This window comes from Podarcis cretensis (genome assembly GCF_951804945.1).
Source record: "Podarcis cretensis genome assembly, chromosome: 5".
Lineage (NCBI taxonomy): Eukaryota > Metazoa > Chordata > Lepidosauria > Squamata > Lacertidae > Podarcis > Podarcis cretensis.
In genome coordinates, this window is record NC_137174.1 from 53,352,646 (window position 1) to 53,378,199 (window position 25,554).

Consider the following 25,554-nt stretch of genomic DNA (forward strand, 5'->3'; position numbering starts at 1 on the left):
TTTTGATTACCAAATGTAGTGAATACCAAATGAATTGCTTACACTTTCAAGGCTTACTGATCAAAAAGGAAGTAAAGGGGTTTTTTAACCAAGATTTCCTTTATAAAGGTCTGCATTTTTACACAACTGCATTTGCTTGCTTTTAGACCAGTTACTATCATGCAAATTTGGTAATAAATATCAATATACAATAAACCTTATTTTATACTGGAGGGATGGGTGGGACGAACTCTTTGAAAAAGGACAGAGAGAATGGCAATCCAAAATGTCAATCATCTGCGATACTGCACAGATTTACAGACAAAGTTAAATTAAACTTTACCACTAGAAAATGCCCAAAAGACTCAGTGGCAGCTCATTTACAAATATACTATTTATAATGATACATTGATACAGAATGACTTATAAAAAAGCAAGGCAATCTTTTATAGACATAACAATCAACATTACAATAATTCAGAAAGTACAATTTTTGTAGACCGTTTTACACGCTTTCATTTTCAATCACAAATTAGTGTGGTCTTGTATTTAACAGGCAGAATCCTGCACTGTCCTGTTTAAGACCTAAACATTGAAATAATAAACAGAATCTTCAGATCTTTGTAGAATAAAAAAGCCATCAGATTTTTTTGCAGATATTATCATTAGTAATTGCCCTACATGTGCCTTTTAAAGTTGGTGTGTTGTGCAAATTACTGCCAAGTGTATACCTAATTAAAAGCAAGTTCTGACATGCTGATTAAATATACAATGGAAGTGCAATATTGACTATAAAAATGCTCTGCTGCATTCAGGTTCTTGAATAATCAGGAAGGTATTATTCCTTTGATATGTGAAGAATACAAAACCATCCCAATGCCCCCGTTCCAAAAATTGTCCAGGTCAAAGATGCTACTTTAAATTTCACCTGCCATTTTGACAATAAGTAGCTACAGTTTTCTTTTCTTAGTACTACTATACAAAAACATTTCAATGAGCTAGAATCCCTCCTAAGCTTAAATATTTGCCAAGATAAATTGTGTAAATGAAGTCTGAAACATCAAAAAGCAAACACTGCAAAATTTTAGCAGGAAACACATTAGAAAGCCCCCACCAGGGAAGTTGGGTAAAGATATTTAAAGCCAAATTATGGAGCCAAATTAATTTACTGCCATTAATGTAACACAAATATTATACTAAGATATATATACTGGTTTCCCAAAGAGTCAATGCCAATTATTCCTCCTTTGCAAATCAGTGTTGCAACTCAATCCTAAGAAGTGGAGGTTAGATTTTTGTAACTTCCTTAACTGCGGCAGAGCTGTACAAAGTGTACTTTGCAGCCCATCTAAGGGGTTCCTTCAGCAGTGCAGAGGGTGGTTTGTGCTCATTGTGCTAAAGCAGCACATGAGGCAATTCCGTCCTACTTGCCATTAAAATTCTGTTCTAACACAGAGGCACAGGGTTACTCCAACGAAGCACAGCAAGGGCTACACTGACATCCATATGCATCACATCAAAGTCATACAGGTTTTATCCCTTTGCTATACAGCTGCCAGAGAACAACACAAGAGCAGCAGCACTGATGGTGGCACCCGCATTGGAGCCAAGGTGATGACCTCGATGGACATAGCATCTGTTCTTGCACTGGGAAACCCATGTACGTGATTCTAAGGGGAACAGTCTAATATGAATGCTCCAAATATATCTGCTGTTGTTTCCATCATGAACTTGGGAGGATATGCACTGACACTCATCAAAACTGCTTGAGAGACCTGAGAGGATTGTCACTAATTCTGAAGCTTCGCGTAAAAAGGTAGAACTGACTTAGTAGAGCTACTAAATGTGTAGTGTTACAAGAGCAAGGGGCACACTTACTAGACATCCCAAAAAGAACTATCTAGATATATGTATCTTCTCAGTATCACAAATCCTGGAATTTCCCCCAAGTTTCTGATTGGCACAGATTCAATTTTTAAATTCCAGTTAATACATCCTTGCTAGATTTAGGTGGACATTTCCTAATTGGTTAGAATCCATCATTTTGCCAAGGAAAGTAAAGATATTCTGGGACACAATAACTTTCTATCATGAGAAATCAAATTCTAAATTTCAGAAGACAATCAACTGCATTATGAAAATATTTTCTGATTTCTTTTTAGCCCAGAATTTATTGCTACCTCCATCTAAATTTATTCCTTTTGCATCCTGTGCTGATTGTGGAACATAAACTTGGATTCGGGAGTCCTGTAGATTCTGTACTTAACAGACTATACTTTGACTCCTCTTTACATGTGATACTGAAGTATAATTGATTCACCTTTTTTAAAAAAAAATAGTTCATTTTTTAAATGTTTTAATGAATGAATAAAACCAGTTTCCAACATGCAAGTGATCTTTCAGAGAGAGAGAAACAGTCAGTCACATAATCCTTGGCAAGATGAACAATTGTATTAATATATTTACAGACAAAACTACCAGTTTCATAAATGCAGTTCAACTTCATCTACCCACAACTCCACAAAGTGGCAGAAGAACCCAACCTACTAGAAGCATCCTATCCTACATAAATTCTGAAAAATCTTCCAAAGATACTATTCTCATTTTGCCTGGAATAATTTTCAATACATGGCTAAACTCTGGCTTTAAAAGTAACAGGTACAGACAATTGATTATATAGAAAAGATTATCTCCCCCTAAAAGTGCATATGGGCAGCATAAAAAGACACAGACTGAGTTACTGGGACAAGTTTACAGCTTCAGCATAAAGTGGACTTTCACCTTTAAACCACCACTTTATATTTTAACACCTTAATGCTCAGATGGATAGGCTTTCACACAGCTGAAGCTATACAATTTTATAAATCTAAACTGAAATAGCATTAGATTATTATTTTTCAGAAGACTGTAGTAGATATTCCTTTGTATATCCAGTGACATCTAGACTAGTTTTTGCTACCAGCTGAAGCCCGTTAAAGGTTTTATGTATCTTACCTGCCTTTCTTTCAAAAAAATTCTCCCTCGCTAGTGAGAAAACCAATCAATAAAAGCTATAATTCATATCAAAGAAAACAGAGCAAGGCAGTAAGTTATGATGGGCTCAACCCAAAGGAACTCAGGCACATCCAAATCCCACTACAGCCTCTGACACTTGCAGAGCACTCCTAAGCATCTTTACTCAGAAGTAATTCTTAATTGTACTGCCAGGAGTGTGCATCTTACTTATTTACATGGGACAGGCATATGTGATAATCTCTGGTTTGTACTGATTAAATGGCTCTTAGTGCCAGAAATAAAAGTTCCAAAACCTTCAATAGATGAACAAGATTCCTCTGGCTTCTGTGGGGCGTACAACTGGTTCAAAAGACACAGCACTCTCTAAATTCCACAATCTCAGAAGCAAACCCAATGTAGTGAACTGACATTGAAAACAACTGCCCAGAATGCAAGATGAGTGCACAAAAAAACTAGAAATGGCACTGCAAGTGCTAGTGGCAAGTGTCTGTTTCACTGCAGCGTTATTAGCCCTTCATACAGCCACGAAAATGACAGCAAAACTGCATGTGAACCACTTTACTGTTCTTTTTTACAGAGCAAGTTTTAAGTACAATTGAAAAGGTGTCCTTTTAAAACAGACTGGTCTTTAATACTGAGATTGATAGGATGAAGCTGAGAGAATAAACCATGGTACTGAACTGATTACTTTGAAGCAAGTGTCCCACTTCTGCAGGGAAAAGTGCATTTAGTTCAGCAGCAAAACAGCACAGCATGAAGATATTGTGCTTGGATGCAGATGCTCCGTAACAATGGAAAGATGTACAAGGCAAGGCAAGATATAAAGCCAGAGTAACACTGTCAACCAACCATAAATCTTACATATACTGCAGTGCTTTAAAAGACACATTCATTAATTGTACAAAGACCGGGGGAGCTCTTACACTTGCCTGGTGTAATATATATTCATTCCTCGTCAATGCACTACTAGACCTTAACAGAATGTTGCGGGTTTTCAAATATATCTGTCAATTTATGTATCAGAATATGGTGCTTGCACCAGATGAGGCCAACCGTAAAATAAGTGGATCAAATAAGATATGCTTACAAACGATAAACTGAAAAAGGCCTAAATTCAAGCTTTTGTTGAACTGCATCTTTTCCTACTTACGCTTTTGTTTTAATATAAAATCAGACAATAAGAAGCCCTCGGCAGAAGCATATAAATTTTAGATATGAGTATAACAGAGCAAATCCAACAACAATAATAAAAAATAAAAATAATCCAGTGATTTACTCTGACTGTAAACAAATACAACACCATTTGTTTCAAATCTTAAAATAAGTTAAAGAATCTCCCCAACTAGAGGACAAATCACCCGAAAGGATTTTTGACACAGAGAATGTGCACAGAGGGGAATGATAATAAAAAAAAAGTTTGTGTAATCAAGTTGCTTGTTTTTCCCATAGGAAGAGGGCTCCATCTAAAAATGTTTTGTCCCTTAAATTGTTCAGCAATTAGTTGGCCATTGTTTTCAGTGAACTGGTATCTCCAATTACCCAGACATCCATCAAATTCGGCAAAGAAAACTTAGACAAGCACTTTACAAAGAAAAAAAAATCTAAATGGCTATGCTTCCTCTATTAGCAGAAACACATAAACATGGTCTTGAATTTGCGTGTTTTATATTATTTATGCTTTATATATAATATAATATACAGCCTATATATTATATTATATATTCACACATACGCAATACCAATAATGCTCTTTGCATTTTGTACAGTGTATGGAACAATCCGACTTTTATCAAACCCTGGCACCATGTGGCCTAGATAATATTATGTACACAATGATACCCTCAATGCAATTTATATTTTGTACATCATTAGGGCAGATATCCATCAGACCATGGAACGATATGGTCCCTGCATTTTGAGAAACTGGATGATAAAGGAAGGTCCACCTGCAACAATTTGAGCTGGAAGGGTATTGAGTGGGCAGTTCTCAATGCTCATTATAGACAATTTACTGCAGAGGGCCAGTTCAAAAGGGAGGCTGTTCAGATGAGGGTTGTCATTTAGATACAGTTCTTCCAGATTCTCCAGTGTACCTACAAAAGCAAGAATTGCCATAATTAGCACTTAAAAACACCCTTGGCTGAAACTAATTTAGACCCAACTGGTGTCCTTGCACTTATAGAAGGGCTTTCCGCCTAAAGGGAGGATGGGAGCCTGCTGTTGTTAATTCCCTCTCCCCATGGCAGTACTCCATATCACCTTCTAGGCTGTTCTGAAGGATTAGACAACTGATTGGAGCAGATTTCTGGAGGGAGGGTGCAGGAGAGAGGATCACTCAATGAAAACTCCCTCCCTTCCTCTTGCATCATGAGAGACATCTGCTAGATCAAAAGCCTTCCCATGAGCGTGAGGGTGCCAACAGAACTACACACAACACCCAGAAAGAAGCTCTCATTAAGATATTCTCAACACATAAATAGTTTGTTCTTCTGTCAGTTATCACAGTACGGCAACCCGTTTTTCCACAGGATCCAAACAGATGCCTTAAATTGAAGATGCATTTCTCATCTACTGCCATTTTCTATTGTTTGCATGCCGAACGAAAAGCAGTATGAAACTGAGAGATTGTGACTTCCCCTCATCAACTGAAGCCCATTGTAGATAATAAAATTGTCTTATTTCTTCCTTTACTGTCTTCCCAGCTACAAAATCTTGAACTCCTAACTCCTACCTTCAAGAGACTTCATTATGCTAAAGGTCTTCTGATGAGGGATATGCTAGAAGAGACTCCCCAAACTGGCAAAGTATCTACCTAGTGCTTTCCAAATGTTACAAGAAATACAGTTCTGCCCACATTTTAAGAGAGTGCGTAGCCTGTGAGCAGGACACAACTGGAATGTAGCAAATACTGCAGATCATCAACACCAGTAGACTACATCTCCAGCATTTTACTGGTAGCTAAAACAAAACCACATCATTCTATGTATGGGTAAAACAAGTATCATACCAATTTCCTCAGGAAGTTGTGTAAGAAAATTCTCTCCCAGTCCAAGATGTGTCAGATTGATGAGGTGGCCAATTCCTCTGGGAAGGGTGCTCAACTGATTATTTGTTAAGATCAACCTCTGGGAAGAAATATGCATATGTAAGCATCAAATTAATGCCATCTTCAATCACCCAGAACAAAGATGGGTAACACTATCCAGTCATTAGAATCACAGCCTTCCCCTCCCCGGCAACCATAGGGTTGTAAGAAAAGCCTGCTGGATCAGGCCAATGGCCCACCTTATCCCGCATCCTGTCCTCACAGTGGCCAACCAAATGCCTGTAAGAAACTCGCATACAGGACCCAAGCAGAAGGACACTCTCCCCACCAGTTCCCACTGTGGTTTCCAGAAACTGGTATTCAGAAGCATTACTGCCTCCAACCATGGAGACAGAGCATAGCCATAGTAGCTGGTAGCCATTGATAGCCTTATCCCCATCCAAGTTTGTGCTCATCACTGCCTCCTGTGGAAGTGAGTTCCATAGTTTAACTATGTGTTGTGTGGAGAAGTAGAAGCCTAGCATGGAATTTGTCTTGTTCACAATGGCTGCACACCAGGCCAATGTCTTGATCGAGCCATCCACTAGGACCTCAAGGTCTCATAACACATCAGTTACCCCATGCAACATGTCATGACCCAGAATTTAGGTTTTAGCACTCTGCAATGTTATCTACCATACACAGAAACCAGGACACTTCTATAAAATATCTCCCCACAATGACTTCTACAGTTACTTCCAGATTATCCACCCTCCTTACATGGCAATGCCACATACTGGTGAAACGTGTGTACAAAGAGGCACCCCCAATACCTAATCAGGCAAAAAGACCCATTGATAGAGGTTCCGTTTTTATGTGGTACAGATAGGTACCTGAAGTTCTCGAAGGTACGCTATTTCATTGGGCAAGGATTCCAGCTTGTTTTCCTCTAGATCCAATTCTCTTAACTTTCGCAGGTTCCCAATGCCATGGGGAAGGTTTCTTAGAAGGTTGTTCGACAAGACAAGAACCTGAAGAAAGACGTATGTTGAACTTTGAATAAACCAGCAGGTTATCGGCAAAGTAAACATTCAGTAAACTAAGGGTTCTTCAATTAAAAAGCTGGAGATGGCTTAATTTCGCCTACAAATGCCATATTTCAGGGGTGAGGGAGTGTCCCTTGGCCTATGCCAAACTCCTCACTAGTTCTGCTTAGCATCCTCCCTGAGTGCTTCTGCCTGGTGGGAATGTGTCCTTCAACTGTGATAATGCCTCTAAGATGGATAGAAAGGAGTGTGTAGAAATATCAGAGTTTTGCAGATTGGATCAAACGTCGCCTACTGTAGAATTAACTTTTGTCTCTGGTCCACTCATCGCTAGCATGTGGCTCTGAAAAGGTTGCGCACAAGGGAACATGGCCACTCAAGCTGAAAAAGGTCCCCTACCTCTGCCACACTGACTCCAGCAAATGAGAATCATGAAACAGCTCTCTCTCATCGACAGCTATACTTTCACATTTTTTCCAGCCAATGTTTATTTTAATTAGGACAGTTTAGCAGGTTTTGCAAAACAAACAAAAAACCCAGCCCAACAACACACATATAAAGTGGTTTAATCTTCAGTTCTAAAATTAGTTAGAGCAAAGACTGAATAATTTTAGCAACCATTTAGGAAAAAGAAACAGTACTGAGAATTAAAGCAACCTTTCCCAGGAAATGTTTACAAAATTTCTGTGTAGCTTTTTGTGAGTTCTGCACAAACCTGTTTTCTATTCCACTATTATTATTATATTATTATTATTTATTAGATTTCTATACCTCCCTTCATCACAAGAGCTCAGGGCAGTTCACAAGATCTCAGTGTATGCCACTCACCTCTAGGGAAACAAGTCCAGACACATCCTCAGGAATCTTGTTGAGTTGATTTGTAGCTAAGTTCAGTTCTACCATGCTGGTCCATGTCCCAAAGTCCAAGGGAAGCGACGTCAGCTGATTGTCCTGTAATTTCATATGAAGAAGGTTTAGGAATGTGGTTGAAAAAGTAAAAGACAACTACAGTGGTGCCTCGCAAGACGAAATTAATCCGTTCCGTGAGGCTCTTCGTATAGCGGTTTTTTCGTCTTGCGAAGCAAGCCCATTGACAGCTTAGCGGATTAGCGCTATTAGCGGTTTAGCGGCTTTTAGCGATCAGCTGTTAAGCGGCTTATCAGCGGATCAGCTGATAAGCGGCTTAGGAAAAGGGGGGGAAGGGGGGGGAAACCGCAGGAACTCGCAAGACATTTTCGTCTTGCGAAGCAAGCCCATAGGGAAATTCGTTTTGCGAAGCGCCTCCAAAATGGAAAACCCTTTCGTCTAGCGGGTTTCCCGTCTTGCGAGGCGTTCGTCTTGCGGGGCACCACTGTACTTGAAAAGGTCATTAATTGGGTACATGAGGAATAAAATCTCTTTGATTCTGACTTTAATAAAAAATGCCACTGATCTGCGGCTTTAAAACTTTTAAAGCAGGGGCAGTCCACATGTTCCCCTACAAATATTGTGGACTGTAACACGCATCAGCCCCAGATATGTCTTCCAATAGCCAGGAATTATGGGAGCTGCAGTCCAAAAACATCTGAAAAAGCACCAAATTGGCCACATCTGTTTTAAAGCTTTTTAGTTTTGTACAACTGTTTATTAATATTTTTAAAAGGTATCTTTACATTACAGTTACAGATAGGTAGCCGTGTTGGTCTGCCATAGTCAAAACAAAAAATTCCTTCCAGTAGCACCTTAAAGACCAACTAAGTTAGTTGTAGGTATGAGCTTTCGTGTGCATGCACACTTCTTCAGATGTGTATCTGAAGAAGTGTGCATGCACACGAAAGCTCATACCTACAACTAACTTAGTTGGTCTTTAAGGTGCTACTGGAAGGAATTTTTTGTTTTTACATTACAGATCTCTTTTAACTTACCTTGTCCAATTGTATTTTACTATTTTTAATATAAGCCACTGACTGTTTTACCAGAAAAGCAGGATAGAAATATTAAACTGTCAACATGACAAGGACAAATTCATAGAATCATAGAGTTGGAAGAGACCACAAGGGCCATTGAGTCCAACCCCCTGCCAAGCAGGAAACACCATCAGAGCACTCCTGACATATGGTTGTCAAGCCTCTGCTTAAAGACCTCCAAAGAAGGAGACTCCACCACACTCCTTGGCAGCAAATTCCACTGTCGAACAGCTCTTACTGTCAGGAAGTTCTTCCTAATGTTTAGGTGGAATCTTCTTTCTTGTAGTTTGGAACCATTGCTCCGTGTCCGCTTCTCTGGAGCAGCAGAAAACAACCTTTCTCCCTCCTCTATGTGACATCCTTTTATATATTTGAACATGGCTATCATATCACCCCTTAACCTCCTCTTCTCCAGGCTAAACATACCCAGTAATGTAAATGTAATGTAAATTCTGTAATGTAATGTAAATCCTGTAATGTAAATTCATTACATTACAGGACCTGTGTGCAAAATCAATGCAGCTGTACACATCTATATAAAATTATAAGAAAGGGGATCCAAGATGCAAAGTGCTACTAATTGTATGGATTCACCTTAACCTTCATTTGGCTGAAAACCAGCTAGAGTACAGCCCAAGGAACAGCTTCACACTGTGTATTTACAGAACATCCGCAGCCATAGTTTAAGGGGGTAATCAGGTGTGGAACGACTGCTCCATTTACCTAATGGTTGCTGCTACATATCTGGTGTGTAAACACAGCATGAAATCATCCCCATCTAAACAAGGAGATAATTTAGAATTTGAATAAGCAATTTGTTTTTAAAGGTGGCCAGGGAAGATGGGACTACAGGGTGCACAGTCCTTCCTTCTCCATTGCTGGACAGAGAGGCTTTGCAAATAGCACATGCTGGCAAAACCCAGTCACCCACAACCAATGTCTCCTCTCCCACTGATAAAAGATGTGTGCAATTTACTCCAGCTACTCTCATGGATTTCCTTCCAGATAGTTTCCATTACACCACAGCTGACACCTGACGCAATTCCCCAACATCGGCTGGTAGAAGGATCAATACACAGTAAGTGCTTGTTCACTGCTTCACGTGGTGGCCACATAGACATTTCATAGAGAGAAATGTGATGCTACTCTCTCCTCCATAACAATGTCCTACCAATATCTTAAATAAAAAATCTTTTGAAGGGTATATACTGCCTTTCTCCAGAATGTGAACACATACGTGTGCACCAAGTTTGGGTTTTTTACTTAAAAATAAACACACAGATTTCATATACAGCAAGGCTGTTCTCTCACATATCAAGTTAGAATAATATTGCAACCAAGGAAATCATAGCACTATTGGCAAACCCTAATAAGAGACCAATAAGTTATAAAGAAAATAGGATTTCTTTAAAGCATTATAGCTAGGAAGTCATACAAAAGAATAGTCAATATTTATGCAAGGTCTACATTTTCATTAATGTTTAAAGCACTGCTACACTGTGCTTATTATTTGAATTCAAATCAGAACAGTATATTATTTGAAGTATGTATTGTCCTTGCCCAGATGATACACTGTTTAAAAAAGCAGGTTGTGGCTAGTATTTGTGTTAACTGGAAGTACAACTTATCTATATATACGAGCCAGTTCTCTGCAAGTAAAAGACTCACCACCTGCATTACAAGCAGCAGCATTTAATAAAGTTGGCAATACTCAGATCCTCTGTTTTAGACCATTATTAAATGAAAGAAATTATGTGTTGCAACAGAGTTCAGCTAGACTTCAAAGAAGCTGACAATAAAATATTTGCTTTTGGCAATTTAATATTCAATTCAAGTATAACCAAAAATGTTTCCTACAATGTGAGCAGTCTACTTATATGGATCTAGGCTTGAAACACCTTAACATCTTGTTCCAAATACCAAAAACCACATTTATAGTATGCAATGATCTGAGTCAACCTATTTCACCACCTCAGCAACAACTTTCAGCAACAATGGAAGCAAGCTCTTCCATTTTTTCAGACTGTTTGTGCTCTATTCATTTTATGCTATTCTCATCAGATATATGAAAAAAGAAGCATCAAATCAACAAAGGCTTTTTTCCAGTTTTATACTTAATATCTGACAACTCATCCCCTACTGTCATGCATACCTGGTTATCTTGCACCTCTTTACTTAACTGCACTTAATGTTTGGCAACAGTGGCAAGCCTGGAAGCAAAACAGTTCCTGATAGTCAGCAATGTCTCACCTTCATGTTCAGCTTACTCAACACTTTTGCTCTGGAGAAAATTCCAAAAGGGATTTTATTGATGCGGTTATGCTCCATATTGAGAGCGTAGATGGTAGAGAACTGTGAGGGGCCACCCACTGGATATGACTGGAAACAGTTCCTTGCCAGAGTGAGGCTAGTCAGATTCACAAGACTGGATAAGAGACCCTGGGGAAGCGAAATAGAAGCACACAGGTCTAAATACAAACTTGCATGAACTCTGAACACCAACATACTTGAATTTTTCTTTTCTCTTGCATGCCACCTATGGTAATCTCCATCTTAATGTGACAACATATGGGTTTCTGTTATTTTTGCAAAAATGTTAACTTCACGCTTTTAAAAAAACAAATACCAGTAGTCTGAACTAAAGCACATGGAAATGTTCACAAGAGCTTCCATGTATACTTCAATACCAGGGAACAGTTTCATGTGCACAGTGGGAGTGTGAATGCAGAACTGTCGCCAGAACTGATGGGAAGAGGAAGTATCTGCTTGCACAGAACTTGTACATACAGTGCTGTAATTGCCGATTCACATGTGTTTAAAAAAGATAAGCATGTCATTTAAAAAACCCCACTCATTACACCGGTAAATTATTTCCCCAAAGTAATGGCTGAAAATAAACTCTGGGCAACATGAAAAGCTTAGAATTAATTCCAAGTAGTGAGGTAATGTCTAGATAGCTCAGCCAATTATAGTACTTTCGCACTTTGTAACAAGCTCAGCCTATGGAAAGGGAGAGCCATGTAATTCATGGCTGAGGTTGTGCCAGAGATTTAACTTATAGTCACCTTACCATTTATTGTTGCATCCTCATGTAACAGGCATTATATAACACAGCATGGCTTATCTCATTTTTGTGGAAACCAGTGCTTCCATAACACCTGTGCTATGGTTTCATTTGATAGGCACAATCAATTCTCCATCCAAGTAGCTGTTGCTGCATCCATTGCTGTCTAAAACTAGAGTACTTTTAAGTGGGGTTGCAACTTTTAGTCAAGTAATCTGTTACATTAATAGATGAAAAACTTTCAGTTAACTAAGAAAGAACCCTTTCCCCAATTGAATTGGCAAGATTTAAGCAAACTGCTAATACTTTTAATGTAAGAACTTACCACAACTGTGGCAGCAGGCACCATCTGGGAAGTTCTAAGATGGTGTCCACTGAAACATGCCCATACATGAAATAGAAGCATGCATGCTTCTTAGGAATTATTTATTTAAATGTAAATTTATGCCGAAGCAATAGACTAAACTATCTTTAACTGGGTGACAGCCTTACTTGAAAGATACCAACTTGGATCCTTAAAAAGGAATTTCACGGAAGGAACGCTTCCTATCTCTTCACACCCTGCAGCCATTTGTGCCCAAGGATACCCTGAACAATGTGGGATGGGGAACAGAGGACAGCTGAGGTACACAGGAATTGCTCCAAATTGGGCTGGATTTAAGGGGAGTTAGCTTAAGCAAGTTCATGAAAACAAAGTTTCCCATCCTCTCCACACACACCCTCCAGGCCACAGTATTCAGGAACCTGCCTGCGTCACCCAAAGAGGACTTTTGAGGGACATCAGATGTTGCAAGGAGAACGAGGCCACTGTGAATTTTTGTTCCATTAACTTAAGTTCCAAGACACTATGCCCTCAGATAAGGTACGTACCGTATACTGACATAACCTTTAGGATTAACAAGTTTGGGGCTTTTAACTGCACCCTCAATATTTTTTAAAGTTTAGGCTTCTGACAAATAACTGTAAGTAACGACTGAAACAAACACAAAACAGATTCAAACAGATTATATCATTCACCAGGCAAGCTGTTATATATGAAAAAGAAAAGCACCTGAAGACAGGATTGGTTTTCTTTATTTACTAAAATGGTGTCATATTCCTACTTTGTAATTCGGAAATTACAAAGAGTAGTATCGAACAGTAATGTTCCACCAATGAAAGGAAATTACTGGTCATTGACCATAATAAAGAGATTGATTGATGGAAAATATCCATTAATAGACTGGGGAAGGGAGACCATTTTTTGGAAATTTGACACAAGCTCAGCCCGCTGGGCCCAATTTTATGCAGGATGGAAACCCAACAAAACAAAATGGGGAGGCATGGGTGGCTGCAAAGGGGGGGGGGGATTGCAGAATATTGCCTCTTCCCCTCTTCCACTAAGGGACGCCTTCCATCAACAGAGTAGCACCATGGGATATCACTGAAAGTTTCTTCTTCTGGTTTCTTATGCCAAACTTTCTTTCTGATGCAATTAATATTGCATCAAGGTGCCTGTAATGATGGAATACTGGTAAACTTGCACAAGATTAATCATTTTTAAAATTACAGCAATACTGCAAGGTGCTCTCAAGTACTAGTTATAGGAATTTCCATCAGTAAACTCTCAAAATTTCCAGCAGTAACCACCCTCCAGCAGAACATATTTTTACTGGTGCAACAGCCCCAAGCCCACCCTCCCAAAATCTGTTTCAGAGTGCTGGGTTACCTCCAGAGCAGACTTGGGGAGAGCACAGAGAGTGAGCAAAAGTCTGCATGTTGCCCTAAACTCATAAGGTATTTCATATTAATCATATTTAAGAGAGTCCTTCATGCCAAAGATTGCAATGGAGCTTTGGCACCACCGACTTTTCAAAGAATATTGAAATCCGCAAAAGCTTGATGCTGAAGGCTGTCATAATAAACTCAGCCACATAGATATTACATTTTTTAGCCATTTTCAAACACACTGATTTTTTTTTTTTTTTTTAGGGATCAGAGAAGAGGCTGGATAATGAATGTACTGCTTCGAAAAGAAACAAAGTACTTACTATTTATGAATACTGTTGGACAGCTGCCTCTCCCAAACTAGTCTTTTAAGATCTAATGTTTATTAGGCATTGCATCATCATGAGCTTGGTATATTTTGCAATTCTGCAGTTTTCTTTACAAATGTTTTCTTTCTTCTGCTGCCAAAGAGGCTTGCTTTAATGGATTACCCCACTACACTAACATGCAAGTGGCTCTTTTCAGCAACAATTACAATTTCTACACAGACTAGCACTTCTGAATAAAGCATTTTTTATTTGTTAAAAGAGTTTTTGGATTGGGAGCCAAACTTATCTTATGATAAAGCAATCTGTTTTGCTGTCAGTCTCCTTTGTATATTTAATTACACTTGAGTAACTTTCATAATGCGCTTGGGAGGGGCAATTCAGCTTTGTTCTTAAAAGCTTCCAGGCAACTTTCTCACAGCAGCAACTTCTTCAAGCAATATCCATTCATTCCCACTCAATTAGTGCTAATGCTAATAGTTTACATCCAATTTGGCAAATTTCAGCAGCCTTCCATTTCCAGGGCATTTGTCTTCAATAAAACTAATGCCGGTTCCAGTGCTTTAGAGCAACATTTAAACAACATTAAGCTGCAATCATACAAAAACTGTAGAGTGCCTCACCTCTGGTAAAGCAGAAATCATGTTGTTCTCCAAATTCAGTTCATCAAGTTTACTGCACTGTGCAAGAGACCTGGGTATTGCTGAGAGCCTGTTATACCTCAGCCCAAGGCTTTTCAGACTGGACAGGTTTCCTAAAAACAAAAGAGGGTTAAGAGAGATTTGCTTTAGAAGCTGGGAGAAGGGGACTCCCACTGGTTGCATTTTCTTAGAAAAGAACCAATTCCTAGAGTTTTTATTTTTCAATAAACACATTCTTTCCACAATAATATCTCTGCATATTTTGAGCAGCAGCATATTTTCAAAGGATTCCCCAAGTACAGACGCAAACACTGGTGAAGGATTCAGAATTCCAGCTATGTCCCATTTTGGTGTAATCAATTTACACTACTCAGCTTTGCTTTCATCTCTAGCTGCTCAGCAATTCTCTCAAAGCCTACATCTAAGTTTTTTTGTTTGTTTCTTTTTAAACATTACTGGCCACTCATCATTCTAGTACTTTGGACCACTTTACACATTTCATATTACAAGGGTAAGCATTTCTGCAAGAACAGAGGAAGGGGAAATTAGCAGACGTCAAAAGCAATACAATTAAGGACATAAAAACCTTGCATGTGAGCTGCATGTGCCAGCGGATAATTAATGAAAAACCTGCTGCCATCTCCTAATGCTTTCTGAACTTAACCCATGAGACTATATTGCAAATTGATATATCTCTCTTGGTGCAACACTGAGCATAAGATCAATATTGCCAGAGCAAGCTATCCATTTCGTCAACAGAAAGCCCCAACACTTGTCAGTCTATAAAACTTCATGAGATACAAAATTACAGTTAAATGTTTTTTGCTCTTATTAGGTGTGGGAGATAAATTTCTTAGGATTGGCAGTTCAAACAGAATTCACTGGTGAAGAATAAAAAACTTTGTTACTGCAGAAATATATTTATAGTCATGATTACAAAAAAAAATTAATACTGGCTTTTTATGACACCTTTGTACATATCCATTTTTATTACCAAGCTTAGCTATTTCTCAGACCAATAAGAAGAATGATTGGCACAGAAGCTTTAAGTGTAAATTTGCAAGCCACCATCACACTCTGCAGCACCTTTGGGCAGAATGACATCCCTCCCTTTTCCTGGAAACATAAGCTTCGCACTCATAAAACATACCAATCACGATTCTAGGGAAGTTTGCAAACAGACATAAGCAAGGGGTGGCTACCTATTTTGCCAATGGAAAACTAGATGACACAAAGCAATCTAATCTTATGTGCTCTGTACTCTGCTATGCAGACAATTTTTGTCTGCTACGCAGACACAGACATTTTTTTTTTTATCAAGTATCACAGTCTTGTAAATAAACTCACAAAAGTTAGTACCGTATTTTTCGCTCTATAACACGCACCTGACCATAACACGCACATCGTTTTTAGAGGGGGGAAACAAGGGGGGGGAATTCTGAATGAAACGGTGGATGTATCATTTTTGTGCTTCATGCTGTGGCGACAGACATGTGATCTGATGGTGAATTTGGGGTGACCCAATGCAGAGATCCTGAGAATCCCTGTGGATTCATGCTTTGTAACCACGTTTTTGCACCATTGCAGCCCCAAGCAACAGTGGGTGCGTGATTTTGGGGGGGGCACGCTGTAGCCATGGACATGCTATGTGATCTGATGGTGAATTTGGGGTGACCCAATGCAGAGATCCTGAGAATCCATGTGGATCCATGCTTTGTAACTGCATTTTAAGTGGGGAGGGAAGGAAAAACACAGAAGGGACAAGGAGCATAAGAATGCAGGAGAGATTTAACGGGAGGGAGGAAAGAAAGGCAAAAGTCCCCCCACCCCACCCAAGCCAGCCCTCTCTCTCCCTCTCTCCCACCTGCATGTTTTCTGGCTGCCTGCGAGGAGCAGGGAGAGGAATTAGAAGGAAGGGCGCTCTGCTTTCCCCTCTGCTTGCCTGGAGGGGAGGGGCTTTCCCTGCTCTTTGTTCCGTTTGAGCAAACACAAGCGGGTGGGCAGTAAGACCCTGAGGCAGAATGGTGGAAAGCAGCAACTTCCTCTTTTCAGGTTTCCCTTCTCCGACACGCGATTTGATTTTTGACTGATTTTTGTTGCTGCGCTTGCCCTAGTCGGCTCCAGGGACCACACATTCGCTCAATAACACGCACAGACATTTCCCCTTCCCTTTTAGGAGAAAAAATCTGCGTGTTATAGAGAGAAAAATACGGTAAATAAGGTAAAGGGACCCCTGACCATTAGGTCCAGTCGTGACTGCTCATCTCGCTTTACTGGCCGAGGGAGCCGGCATACAGCTTCCGGGTCATGTGGCCAGCATGACTAAGTCACTTCTGGCGAACCAGAGCAGCGCACGGAAATGCCGTTTACCTTCCCACCAGAGTAGTACCTATTTATCTACTTGCACTTTGACATACTTTCAAACTGCATGGTTGGAAGGAGCTGGGATCATGCAACGGGAGCTCACCCCGTCGCGGGGATTCAAACCGCCGGCCTTCTGATCGGCAAGTCCTAGGCTCTGTGGTTTAACCCACAGCGCCACCCGCGTCCCTACAAAAGTTAGTAGCTTGCACATTTTTTGAGTAGCTTGCTAAGAGGCTAGTAGCCTAGGTTTACATGCTGCCTGCAGTGGGGAGGAAATTCTCCCCTATTCCAGCCCTGAAATGTAGGATACTACCCTCTTAGCAGGTGAGTTAAAACAACTGCCTTCTGCCAAACAGGCTGGTGGTGAAAAAACAGGACCAATAGACAGATTTCCTTTTTTCTGTAGCCACAATGGAAACAAAGTAGAGAGACACAAGGACGAATGGAGACGCTCTGGCCTTGCTAGCTAGGGGTGATGAGAGTTGTACAGTGGTGCCTCGCAAGACAAAAAGAATCCGTTCCGCGAGTCTCTTCGTCTAGCGGTTTTTTCGTCTTGCGAAGCAAGCCCATTGACGGCTTAGCGGATTAGCGCTATTAGCGGCTTTTAGCGGCTTAGCGGATAAGCGGCTTAGCGGCTTAGAAAAAGGAAAAAAAACCCGCAGGAACTCGCAAGACATTTTCGTCTTGCGAAGCAAGCCCATAGGAAATTCGTTTTGCGAAGCACCTCCAAAACGGAAAACTCTTTCGCCTAGAGGGTTTTCCGTCTTGCGAGGCATTCGTCTTGCGGGGCACCACTGTAGTTCAACAACATCTGGGGACCCACAGGTTGAGAAAGGCTGGCTTATGGGTACCAGGTTGGTTTAAATACAAGCCTTAAGCAACAATGAGAAAGCAACATGGCATTTATGTTTTTGTAGTGTGTGTGTGTGTGTGTGTGTGAGAGAGAGAGAGAGAGAGAGAGAACATTACAGTGGTACCTCGGGTTACAGATGCTTCAGGTTACAGACTCTGCTAACCCAGAAATAGTACCTCGGGTTAAGAACTTTGCTTCAGGATGAGAACAGAAATTGCGCGGCGGCGGCAGTAGGAGGCCCCATTAGCTAAAGTGGTACCTCAGGTTAAGAACAGTTTCAAGTTAAGAACAGACCTCCAGAACGAATTAAGTTCTTAACCAGAGGTACCACTGTAAATCAATGGCTGCGAGGAACAGAAAGGGGGCATGGAGAATCTGTTTTACTTCTGTGATATCTCTTTTTATTAAGAAGGCTGCAATAATATTTTGAAGGTGGCCAAATTCACACCATACATTTAAAGCACTATGATGCCACTTTGAACAGCCATAGCTTCTCCCAAAGAATTCTGGGAGCTGTAGTTTGTTAAGAGTGCTGAGAGTTGTTAGGAGACCCCTGTTCCCCTCAGAGCTTTTGGTATGGCCCCATGATCAAGTGCATCGTCCTGGATTTTATAATCTAGGGGGGAAACCAAGTGGATCTTGAAGCTGGCATCATGGGTCAGAACAAGCTAAACAGAAGCTGCGGATCCCAAAGACAAAGGACCTAAAAGCTTCATACAAATTGATGCTTAGCCACCTAGCACAGCATGAGTAATACAGAAATAGACGAGGTACCAAATTACAGTGATGCTTGTAACCTTTGCCCATAACAAATTTTTGCTCATAGGCGTTTAGAAGATGCTTGTATTGAACTTGCCTGGATTTGTTTCCAAAGTACAGGACTTTACATCTGCATTTTCCTTGTTACACAAAGCTTCCCAAAGAATCAGCAGCTCAACGCTCCTTCTCTTTCTAAGTAAGCTATTCATAACTTAAATTTTGATTTACCGTATTTTTTGCTCTATAAGACTCACTTTTTCCCTCCTAAAAAGTAAGGGGAAATGTGTGTGCATCTTATGGAGCGAGTGCAGGCTGTGCAGCTATCCCAGAAGCCAGAACAGCAAGAGGGATTGCTGCTTTCACTGCGCAGCGATCCCTCTTGCTGTTCTGGCTTCTGAGATTCAGAATATTTTTTTTCTTGTTTTCCTTCTCCAAAAATTAGGTGTGTCTTGTGGTCTGGTGCGTCTTATAGAGCGAAAAATACGGTAATAAAGACCAGAATGATGAAGATTATCACTGCTTACGCCGTCAACGAGGTCTAACAAACACACAATGGCAAGATTAAAAAGTTGGACCTACAACTTTAACTCAGTTCACCTAAATGACTAGTTTAATAACAAATAGGCAGTTTGGGGGTGACACTTAACCTTTCAAAAATAATGCTGATAGTCAAAGCATTTAGAGAAGTCCTATGAGGATATTAAGTTGCCCAGAATGCAAGAAGAGGCCAGGGTAGAGAGCACAACAGATACATTAAGTCTGTAGCAAAATCTATTTTCCTGTAACCTCAGTGGATCTCAGTAGGAAGAGTAAGCAATTGTTTTCTCAAGCCTCTTTAATATTTGGAAACTGCCAAGATATCTCCTCTTAGGAATCCCTGCCAGCAATGGATCAAAATGGTGAAGGTTACAGAAAAAGGCCTATGAAAAGCTTTTGAAAATTATTCAAGTTAAAGCATATGTATCCGAATACAGTGGGCCAGATTTCATATTGCAGGGCTTGTGATCCACCTACCATTGAAGTCCTTAACTCTCTGTTTACCCTAGTGAACAGCAGTGATAAGTTCGTATGAGAACTACTTGACTCTCATCTTCATCAAGCAGCCACCATCTTAAATCATCCACAATAAGTGCAATAGGGATGCTGGAGTCTCCAGCATTAGCAAGGTACCAGGCTATCCTGGAGAGTGTAATGCTTTTTTGCAAGGAGCAAGTCTGCACACAGTACAAGCTATTTAATTATAGGAAACTCTTCCTAGAAGCGTTTTTCTTTTTTAAAAAGATAGGCTACAACCTTTAATTTACGTACCTTTTTGATTAGTTGGAGATATATATAATAAACCAGGAAGATGATGTTTTCTTAACTTTGCTTTCATACAGGTTATTTACAAGAAGTACAGAGGCAGGACTTGGGCAAGTGTTTCTTTTAATGCAGAAGGACTTGCAGCAATAGGCAACCACCTCTCCAGTAAAGATAAGGATTGATGGTTAATTTAAATGAAACAAATTTAGAACAGTATCTGGGTTGGTAGTAATGGCTTCGGGGAGAGATCAATTTGGGATTATCTGGATAGGGTATGGGGAACTAAGTAGGGCTTATCAGGATGTAATTTGAGGTTATTAATTATAGAGGGAATGATTTTAAGCAGAATCTGGGAGTGAAATTAACTGAAGGAAAATAAATTGATGAGGAACTGATCTGGGGTAATTTGGGTGGGATATTAATTCAGCAAATTAAATTATATTAAGGGAAATATGGGCGGTAATTGTGATGGTTTTTAAAAGCATTTATACTATTTGGTTAGTTCGTTAGTCACTTTGTAAAGGTTATTTGCTTGGGAATGCAGAACATAAATACTTAGATTTAAAAAATAAAAATATAATGAGCTAACAAATAAACTGAAGCTCTCCAAACAACTTGTTCACATCCTTAGACACAGGGATCCTCTAAAGGGAACCACCACCAAAAATGCCCCTTTACAAACAGTAATTCTATATAAGAGCTCAGCTTCTGTCAGCTTGATTTCCACTATGATGATACACTGGGCAAGACCTGAGACACATGAAAAGAAGTACAGTAGGTTACATCTCCTCCCAAACCTCAGAACAACCTCTGAGAGCTGCCCCAATACAGTGGACGCTCAGGTTGCGAACGTGATCCGTGTGGGATGCACGTTCACAACCCGTAGCATTCACAACCCATGTCTGCGCGGGTTGCAATTCGGCGCTTCTGTGCACGCTCAAAGCATGATTTAGTGCTTCTGCGCATGCACAACTGCCAAAACCCAGAAGTAACCTGTTTTGGTACTTCTGGGTTTCGGCGATCCATAACCCAAAAAAAAACACAGCCTGAAGCAGCTGTAACCCCAGGTATGACTGTACACAGGAATCAAAAATAAAGCAGACTCCATGTAAAGTAGTAATTTGGGAATATCAAGAGCTGCCACATGTTCAGATCTAATTTGAATTTAAAAGTAAACAACGCCTTTTAAAAAAATGAAGAAGTGCTTATTTGAGATTAAGGGCCAAACAATAAACAACATTGGTCACATATTTAAACAAGGGTACTTAGCAAGGCTCCTTTTATTTTGGATAAGAAAACAACCCAATCTGGAACATGCACCTGGTTTGGAAGGCCACTACCAAGGAAGGAAAATCGCTAGTGTTTTTGGTTTTAAATCATTCACTGGTTTTGTGGCATTTATGCATTTGAATTGATTTTTATGTTATTTGCATGTGCCTTTTCTATATTAGTACCTCATTAATTGTTTTAATAAATTATAACTATGTGATGCTTCATCTCTGAATTTATATTTATTTAGCATTCACCAGTCTCTCCAGGGTTGAAGCAAGTTAGGCCTGGAAAGGTGATAAAATATTTTTCCTGCAGATAGCTTGGCAGGAACTTAGCAGCTCTCTTACATGGAACTGAGTGTCCTTCCATGTATGGAAGTTTCTTGTGAACTGTGCCTCTGAAGAACAATGAAGAAGAAGAAAAAGAGGGAGGACAGAAATTAAAATCTAAAGACAAAAACCTGTTTCAATAATTAAAAACCTATACTTATCTATAGCAAACCACTCCCAAAAGAAGGTACAAAGGGGGGGAAAAAGCACAGTCGGTTGAGTTCAGAGACTGGTGTGTAGTTCTTGAAATAACTAAGAGGTGAGTGAATGCTACAATCTGCTTGAAGATGATTACATTTAATCTCTAATTGAAATGAAACAAAAATTCTGCTGAAGACTGAATTTAAAGACAGACAGGCAGACTTTAGGACCACCAGCCCATCTACTCTGTTGTGTTTATTAATTTCAAGATTTATGCCCTGACTTTCAGGCAAATATTTCATGCTGCTAACAATTAAATTTTCATGCATCTAATGCACACCTAGGGTCCACTGGAGCCAAGTGCTGGATGTTGTAAGAAAAACTGTTGTCAGTTTTCACACACACACAAACACACCCTTTATGATCTTTACAGAAGTCTCTGGGAAGGCATGTTGAACCTTAACGATGGGACATCAATAGTACTTGGAATGATGCCTGAACACACATATGATGGTGTCAATATCTAAGTTACGGTAATCATCTGCAATGGCAAAACCTATTAGCAATTTCCCCCTTCATGGATCACTGCCTTGCCGTGGCGAAGGGGCTTGAAGAACTCAGAGAAGCTATGAACTATGCCGAGCAGGGCACCCAAGATGAACAGGTCATAGTGGAGAGTTTTGACCAAACGTGATCCACCTGGAGGAGGAATCGGCAAGCCACTCCAGTATCCCTGCCAAGAAAACTCCATGGACAAAGACAACAGGCATATAAAAGTTATGACGCTGGAAGATGAGCCCCTCAGGTCGGAAGGCGTCCAACATGCTACTGGGGAAGAGCGGAGGGCAAGTACAAGTAGATCCAGAGCTGATGAAGCGGCTGGGCCAAAGCCGAAAGGACGCTCAGTTGCGGATATGCCTGGAAGCGAAAGGAAAGTCCAATGCTGTAAAGAAAAATATTGCATAGGAACCTGGAATGTAAGAACCATGAACATGGGTAAGTTGGAGGTGGTCAAAAATGAGATGGCAAGAATAAATATTGACATCCTGGGCATCAGTGAACTAAAATGGACGGGAATGGGTGAATTCAGTTCGGATGACCATCATATCTACTACTGTGGGCAAGAAACCCGTAAAAGAAATGGAGTGGCCCTCATAGTCAACAAAAGAGTGGCAAAAGCTGTACTGGGTTGCAATCTCAAAAATGATAGAATGATCTCGATACGAATCCAAGGCAGACCTTTTAACATCACAGTAATCCAAGTTTATGCACCAACTACTGGTGCTGAAGAAACTGAAATTGACCAATTCTATGAAGACTTACAACACCTTATAGAAGTGACACCAAAGAAGGATGTTCTTCTCATTATAGGGGATTGGAATGCTAAAGTAGGGAGTCAAGAGATAAAAGGAACAACTGGCAAGTTTGGCCTTGGAGATCAAAACGAAGCAGGGCAAAGGCTAATAGAGTTCTGTCAAGAGAACAAGCTGGTCATCACAAACACGCTTTTCCAACAACACAAGAGACGACTCTACACATGGACATCACCAGATGGGCAGCATAGAAATCAGATTGATTATATTCTCTGCAGCCAAAGATGGAGAAGCTCTATACAGTCAGCAAAAACAAGACCTGGAGCTGACTGTGGCTCAGATCATCAGCTTCTTATAGCAAAATTCAAGCTTAAACTGAAGAAAGTAGGAAAAACCACTGGGCCGGTAAGATACAATCTAAGTCAAATCCCTTATGAATACACAGTGGAAGTGAGGAACAGGTTTAAGGATTTAGATTTGGTGGACAGAGTGCCTGAAGAACTATGGATGGAGGCTCGTAACATTATACAGGAGGCAGCAACGAAAACCATCCCAATGAAAAGGAAATGCAAGAAAGCAAAGTGGCTGTCCAATGAGGCCTTACAAATAGCGGGGGAGAGAAGGCAAGCAAAATGCAAGGGAGATCGTGAAACATACAGGAAATTGAATGCAGATTTCCAAAGAATAGCAAGGAGAGACAAGAAGACCTTCTTAAACAAGCAATGCAAAGAAATAGAGGAAAGCAATAGAATGGGAAGAACCAGAGATCTGTTCAAGAAAATTGGAGATATGAAAGGAACATTTCGCACAAAGATTTCCATAATAAAGGACAAAAGTGGAAAGGACCTAACAGAAGCAGAAGACATCAAGAAGAGGTGGCAAGAATACACAGAGGAATTATACCAGAAAGAAACGGATGTCTCATATACCCCAGGTAGTGTGGTTGCTGACCTTGAGCCAGACATCCTGGAGAGTGAAGTCAAATGGGCCTTAGAAAGCACTGCAAATAACAAGGCCAGTGGAAGTGATGGTATTCCAGCTGAACTATTTAAAATTTTAAAAGATGATGCTGTTAAGGTGCTACACTCAATATGCCAGCAAGTTTGGAAAACTCAGCAGTGGCCAGAAGATTGGAGAAGATCAGTCTACATCCCAATCCCAAAGAAGGGCAGTGCCAAAGAATGCTCCAACTATCGCACAATTGCACTAATTTCTCACGCTAGCAAGGTTATGCTTAAAATTCTACAAGGAAGGCTCAAGCAGTATGTGGACCGAGAACTCCCAGAAGTGCAAGCTGGATTTAGAAGAGGCAGAGGAACCAGAGACCAAATTGCAAACATGCGCTGGATTATGGAGAAAGCTAGAGAGTTCCAGAAAGACATTTACTTCTGCTTCATTGACTATGCAAAAGCCTTTGACTGTGTCGACCATGGCAAACTATGGCAAGTTCTTAAAGAAATGGGAGTGCCTGATCACCTCATCTGTCTCCTGAGAAATCTCTATGTGGGACAAGAAGCTACAGTTAGAACTGGATATGGAACAACTGACTGGTTCAAAATTGGGAAAGGAGTACGACAAGGCTGCATTTTGTCTCCCTGCTTATTTAACTTATATGCAGAATTCATCATGCGAAAGGCTGGGCTGGATGAATCCCTAGCCGGAATTAAGATTGCCGGAAGAAATATCAACAACCTCAGATATGCAGATGACACAACCTTGATGGCAGAAAGTGAGGAGGAATTAAAGAACCTTTTATTGAGGGTGAAAGAGGAGAGTGCAAAATATGGTCTGAAGCTCAACATCAAAAAAACGAAGATCATGGCTACTGGTCCCATCACCTCCTGGCAAATAGAAGGGGAAGAAATGGAGGCAGTGAGAGATTTTACTTTCTTGGGCTCCATGATCACTGCAGATGGTGACAGCAGCCACGAAATTAAAAGACGCCTGCTTCTTGGGAGAAGGGCAATGACAGGCCTAGACAGCATCTTGAGAAGTAGAGACATAACCTTGCCAACAAAGGTCCGTATAGTTAAAGCTATGGTTTTCCCAGTAGTGATGTATGGAAGTGAGAGCTGGACCATAAAGAAGGCTGATCGCCGAAGAATTGATGCTTTTGAATTATGGTGCTGGAGGAGACTCTTGAGAGTCCCATGGACTGCAAGAAGATCAAACCTCTCCATTCTGAAGGAAATCAGCCCTGAGTGCTCACTGGAAGGACAGATTGTGAAGCTGAGGCTCCAATACTTTGGCCACCTCATGAGAAGAGAAGACTCCCTGGAGAAGACCCTGATGTTGGGAAAGATGGAGGGCACAAGGAGAAGGGGGCGACAGAGGACGAGATGGTTGGATAGTGTTTTCGAGGTTACCAGCATGAGTCTGACCAAGCTGCGGGGGGCAGTGGAGGACAGGAGTGCCTGGCGTTCTCTGGTCCATGGGGTCACGAAGAGTCGGACACGACTAAACGACTAAACA

At 40.5% G+C, this 25,554-nt stretch overlaps 1 protein-coding gene across 2 annotated transcripts in view; it reads right to left on the reverse strand.

Moving 5' to 3' along the window:
- Positions 1 to 355: 355 nt before the first annotated feature.
- SHOC2 (SHOC2 leucine rich repeat scaffold protein) overlaps positions 356 to 25,554 on the reverse strand; it is a 56,147-nt gene continuing 30,948 nt past the window's right edge. For both annotated transcript variants that reach the window (XM_079976021.1, XM_079976022.1), the window contains exons 4-9: positions 14,732 to 14,862; positions 11,262 to 11,450; positions 7,894 to 8,016; positions 6,913 to 7,050; positions 6,002 to 6,119; positions 356 to 5,087 (exon numbers count right to left, since the gene is read on the reverse strand). In XM_079976021.1, the coding sequence (XP_079832147.1) occupies positions 4,879 to 5,087; positions 6,002 to 6,119; positions 6,913 to 7,050; positions 7,894 to 8,016; positions 11,262 to 11,450; positions 14,732 to 14,862 (908 nt within the window). In that variant the 3' untranslated portion in view covers positions 356 to 4,878. The remainder of the gene's footprint in view (positions 5,088 to 6,001; positions 6,120 to 6,912; positions 7,051 to 7,893; positions 8,017 to 11,261; positions 11,451 to 14,731; positions 14,863 to 25,554) is intronic.